Source organism: Oncorhynchus tshawytscha, linkage group LG11 (genome assembly GCF_018296145.1).
Source record: "Oncorhynchus tshawytscha isolate Ot180627B linkage group LG11, Otsh_v2.0, whole genome shotgun sequence".
Lineage (NCBI taxonomy): Eukaryota > Metazoa > Chordata > Actinopteri > Salmoniformes > Salmonidae > Oncorhynchus > Oncorhynchus tshawytscha.
The window spans coordinates 3073020-3079019 of NC_056439.1; the positions used below are offsets into that span (position 1 = coordinate 3073020).

At 41.1% G+C, this 6000-nt stretch overlaps 1 protein-coding gene across 2 annotated transcripts in view; it reads left to right on the forward strand.

The window, feature by feature from the left end:
- LOC112261305 (polypeptide N-acetylgalactosaminyltransferase-like 6) overlaps window positions 1-3030 on the forward strand; it is a 270276-nt gene extending 267246 nt beyond the window's left edge. For both annotated transcript variants that reach the window (XM_024436568.2, XM_042329689.1), the window contains exons 12-13: window positions 627-776; window positions 2142-3030. In XM_024436568.2, coding sequence (XP_024292336.2) covers window positions 627-776; window positions 2142-2315 — 324 coding nt within the window. In that variant the 3' untranslated portion in view covers window positions 2316-3030. The remainder of the gene's footprint in view (window positions 1-626; window positions 777-2141) is intronic.
- The last annotated feature ends 2970 nt before the right edge of the window (window positions 3031-6000 follow it).

Sequence of the window (6000 nt, forward strand, 5' to 3'; positions counted from 1 at the left end):
TATAATTTCAATCGTTTGATTAAAGATTAGTCGCAACATGTGCTGTCTGCAAAACAGCCATCACAACACTTAGTCTCGCAAAAGAACCATAACATATGAAATACACAGAACTACACTAAAAGGAAAATTTCACCCAAAAATGATATTTTGGTATTTGTTTCATTAGTCCATTGTTGATATAGTCCCAAAATGGTTTTGTCTGTCAGCAATAAAGATATACAACTTTCAAAATACAGCAATACAGCTGGTATGATGCATTTATTATCATTTTGCATCATACTGGCATTATTTCTGTATTTTGAAAGTTATATTTGTTGAAAACGTGATTGCTGACATGAAAAACATATTAGTAGTATATCAACAATAGACTAATGAAATAAATACCAAAAGATCATGTTTGGGTGGCATTTTTCTTTAATACAAAACAAGTTTAGGGTACTGTAGCCGGCGATTGCTTCATATGCAACTAATGTTCCTGCTGTTTACTGTTAAATCTGAACAGATCATCACCGCATTCTTGTCCTCATGTTCATCCGCCTCTAAAATGACATTTAGGATAGTCATACTGTGAATCTCATAACGGAACTTGGATACCATGTTGTGCCTGTGTACTTGTTTGTACTCAGATATTTACATTTGGCTGGAGAGAGGACATCAGGCCAGGGGATCCTCTCCACACCAGGAAGTTCTGCTTTGACTCCATCTCCCAGAGTTCCCCTGTCACACTGTACGACTGCCACGGCATGAAGGGCAACCAGCACTGGAGCTATAGGAAGGTAACTTTATACAGAATTAAATATAATTAAATTATATTGTATCTGTATGGTACTTACTTTGCTTTCGTTTTGGCTTTATATTCCATGTGGAACGTAAATTATCAATAAATAATCAAATCATCAACAGAAAGCCTGGTAACTTACATACCGTATGATTACTGTTATAACACCACATCAAACACCTCATCATTCAAATGACCACCACAGCCACAGGACGGTACACAATATCAAAGTCATCAGATAGAAAAGATGTACACTGCGTTTTACTGCTGTGTTCCAGGTCGAGGAAAGTAATAGGGGACTTATTTTATCGTCGCACCACTCCTATTTCCTCCACATCGTTTATGGAGGAGAGGAGATCGTTTACTCAGCACAAAATCAGAGTGTCATTACAGTCCCACCTCTCTTAAGGTTCTGCCTAGAATGACTCGATGAGGTTCAGAGGTGCACAGATGCTAGCGCGAGTCCCAGATCTGTTTGCCACCTCCGTTACTGTGGCAAGACAACACAGTCAGGTCTTGAACTCGGGCTACACAGATGCAATAGCCGCTTATTAAAGGGCTGAGGTGGGCTTGAGGCTGTGTGAACACGGTAAAATCAGGAAGGCGGACAGTCCCACCTCTCTTAAGGTTCTGCCTAGATCTGTTTGCCACCTCCTTTACATGATAACAGAACAAAATGACTGCCAAGTACCTCTGAGGCGTTCTCGACCTCCTCATCTTTCTCCACAACTTTATCCCTCCCCAGAGAATCCTTTTTCAGTTTGAATCCATCACTGGCTATATTTAAGAGTTTGCGATCACCATAGATAATCTTTTATTGGAAGCCAGGGACGTATTTGTATTTTGTGTTGTCAGTTTTCAACGATTCGTACTTCATTCAATTCCTCTTTCTTTTGCCGCTGAATTTGTTACTTTTCCCTTTCTGTCACGCGAGGGAGGATGAACCCAAAGAATAGACATTCAGAAAAGTAATGTACTGGTCCGTTGGAACTCGGGGTTTAAAAACTCTTGTGTGTTGAACTCATATTTCTCAGGATAGTTTAACTCCCAAATTCAGACCCCTATCTCCGTGAAATGAAGTAAACTCAGATTAGAATGGAGGGAGGAAAAAACGTGTTGCAGTCAGTTGCTCTGCTCCCCGTCTGTAATCTGTTTGAAGGGAGTGGGAGATGAGAGAGCAGGATTAAACAGCAGCCTGCCTGCCAGAGACAGGCTTACCTGTCTCTACTTTATTTAAATAATTTATCTCAATCCTTCTTTTCCTTCCTTTCTTCTCTTTCTCTGCCTCCTGCTCTCTCTCTCTACCTCGTGCTTTTTCTTTCGCTCTCTGTGTCTCTCTCTCTCTCTGGGCCAACACATACAGGATAAATTGCTGTACCACCTGGTGAGCAGCGGTTGCATGGACTGCAGTCCCGGTGATAAGAGGATTTTCATGAATAAATGTGACCCTGGGTCGGAGACACAGCAGTGGCTGTTCCAGAGAGTCAACGCCACCGTCCTGGACAAATTCAACAGCGCTGCGGCTGCTAGCTCCTAGGAACCACGCGCCAACCCCCACAAAAAAAAAAACCCAAACATGTGCATTGTAGCAACAAGCGGCCAGCCAGTTAGCTAGCGGCCCTGTCTCCCAGACCCCCCAGCTTATCAATGTGGGGGCTACCAAGTGGAAGAGAAGGGGGTGGGGGGGGCTGGGGCTACGTTTCTGTTCTGTCTGACGGATCCTCTGCCCGATGGGATCAGATCCAAAATGGAGGATAAAGACTCCTTCCTGGCTGAAAGAGATTCTGGGATTCTGCCTGGTTCTGCCCAATGGGCTGATGGGACGTTGTAGGTCGCCGATCCTCAGAAAACCAACCAGACTAGACTAGACCCAAGCTAAGCCGCCACACAGAGGCACCTTGCTGGTCGAGGACACAGAAACCTCCAGAACATTATCCTCTAGGTCCTCTTTGGGTCAAAGGTCAAACACAGCAGGTGTAGTAGACTGGATTTGTTTGTATCAGGTTGAAAAAGGAATGTTCCAACTGTCACTCTCTCAAGATTGCATGGTGGATTTGTACTATATCGGAGGCTCGTGAAATTGTTTGCTCAATTTTGTAATGCTATTTATTTTCCATTATTATTTTATTAGTATTTATTTTGTGTTAATTTATTTTGTCTTTTTTTTAAGAACAATAATTTATTAAGTGTATACTTGAATGGGTTTTTCAGATTTCTGGTCACCGTGATTGTACGATTTGAAGTTGTGAAGTTCAGCCAATGAAAATGATGTAGTAAACATGAATAAAATGTGAAAACAATACATGAACTATTGCAATTGTATGGCTGGCGTGTGTGAGCATTTATATTGATGACACATCTCACAATGATATTACATGTAGATAGCAGCCAAGAAGGTGCCCATGGACTTATGATTATGCATGTGGGTGCTCATTCAAAAGTGATGATTGTGGACATCCCTACCGGCCAATTGTGCGTCGCCAAACGGACCTCCCAGTCGCGGCCGGTTACGACAGAGCCTGGGAGCGAACCCAGAGTCTCTGATGGCACAGCTGGCGCTGCTGGCGCTGCTGGCGCAGTGCCTTAGACCACTGCGCCACCCGGGAGGCTGTTTATTTAGCTTATTAAAGATACAACTATTATACATGGAACTTTAGATAAACTTCTCCTTAATGCAACCGCTGTGTCAGATTTCAAAAAAACTTTACGGAAAAAGCACACCATGCAATAATCTGAGTACGGTGCTCAGAGCCCAAACCAGCCATACAGATACCCGCCATGTTGTGTAATCAACATTAGTCAGAAATAGCATTATAAATATTCACTTGTGTAATCAACATTAGTCAGAAATAGCATTATAAATATTCACTTTGATGATCTTCATAAGAATGCACTCCCAGGAATCCCAGTTCCACAATACATGTTTGTTTTGTTCGATAATGTCCATCATTTATGTCCAAATAGCTACTTTTGTTAGCGCGTTTTGTAAACAAATCCAAAGTCACGAAGCGCGTTCACTAGGAGCAGACGAAATGTGAAAAAGTTACGTTACAGTCCGTGATAAACATGTCAAATGATGTATAGAATCAATCTTTAGGATGTTTTTAACATACATCTTCAATAATGTTCCAACCTAAGAATTCCTTTGTCTGTAGAAAAGCAATGGAACGAGAGCTACCTCTCACGTGAACGAGCGTCATGAGCCTGTTGCACTCTGCCAGACCACTGACTCAAAGAGCCCTTATGAGCCCCTCCTTTACAGTAGAAGCCTCAAACGAGTTTCTAAAGATGGTTGACATCTAGTGGAAGCCTTAGGAAGTGCAACATGACCAATATCCCACTGTATCTTCAATAGGGAATGAGTTGAAAAACAACCAACCTCAGATTTCCCACTTCTGGTTGGATTTTTTTCTCAGGTTTTTGCCTGCCATATGAGTTCTGTTATACTCACAGATATTAGTTTTAGAAACGTCAGAGTGTTTTCTATGCAAATATACTAATAATATGCATATATATGCAACTGGGACTGAATAGCAGGCTGTTTACTCTGGGCACCTCTGGGCACCTCTGGGCACCTTATTCATCCAAGCTACTCAATACTGCCCCCAGCCATAAGAAGTTAAAAGGCCATACAATTACAATTATGCATAAGGTCACAGCATTTTATACTTCACTGTAGGAAAGGGGTGAAAATGCCTGTCATGCTGATATGCTTTAAAAAATATATATATATAATAAGTCCCCACCCCTCAATCAGTAATTTTACTCCCACTCATCTCCAGTTCTATATTCCAACCCTTGATTTCCCTCAGCACATCTCACCTATCTCTGCTGGCCACCCTCTTCGGATTTCTACACGTCATATACCTTTCAACTATGCTGTGATGTTTAACATACAATTTTAATCGATCTAATCTAATAGAATCAACGGATTGTGAGAGTATTAATATATTATCGAGTGACGGACTGAACAGGTCTCTCCAAATCTCCCAGCAAGGGTTCATTTACATTTTGGGGGGTTGCTAAAAATGTGGGGCTCAAAACAGGTGGGGCCTAGCCCCCCCAGCCCTAAATGACAGGTCACCACTGGATATGACTAATGAGTTCATCTAATTATACAAGTTTTATATGCTTTATAGTTTGCTTCCATGACTGGTATCACATTCATCTCCAGTGATCAGAAGGAAAAATCTTATAAAACAATTGCTATTATTATTTACAATCCCCTTCTCCATGCAGATTACTAATTTACCTAGCTATTATCAATAGCTCCTATCAATTTATAATAGGGGAATGGTGTTTTTAAATCTGCATCAGTTACCTGATGTGGAAAGAGTTCCATGTAGTAATGGCTCTATGTAGTACTGTGTGCATTTTTCATTACAAGATTTAGGTGAGGTTTAAGGTTTAGTGAATGATTTGTCCCCAATACAATGATTTTACTTTTTTAAATATTTAGGACTAACTTATTCCGTGCCACCCTTTCTGAAACTAACTATCTGTAGCTTAATCGCATAGTGTTGAGTCATTCACATACATAGACACACTGGATTTACTCAAAGCCAGTGGCATGTCGTTAGTAAATATTGCCCTGGGGAATTCTGGTTTCTACCTGGATTATGGTGGAGAGGCTTCCATTAAAGAACACCCTCTGTGGTCTGTTAGACAGGTAACTCTTTATCCACTATATCGCAGGGGGTGTAAAGCCATAACACATACGTTTTGCCAGTAGCAGACTATGATTGGTAATGTCAAAAGCCCCACTGATGTCTAACAAAACAGCCCCCACGGTCTTTTTATCATCAATTTGTCTCAGTTATCAGTCATGTGTGTAAGTACTGTGCTTGTTTAATGTCCTTCCCTATAAGCACGCTGAAAGTTTATCAATTTGTTTACTGTAAAATAGCATTGTATCTGGTCAAACACAATTTTTTCAAAAAGTTTACTAAGGGTTGGTAACAGGCTGATTGGTTGGCTATTTGAGCCAGTAAAGGGGGCTTTACTATTCTTAGGTAGCGGAATGACTTTAGCTTCCCTCCAAGCCTGGGGACACGCACTTTCTAGTTGGCTTCAATTTAAGATATGGCAAATAGGAATGGCAATATTGTCCGCTTTTATCCTCAGTAATTTTCCATCCAAGTTGTCAGACCTCGGTGGCTTGTCATTGTTGATAGACAACAATACTATTTTCACCTTTTCCATAAAGGTGAAAAACAAATTAC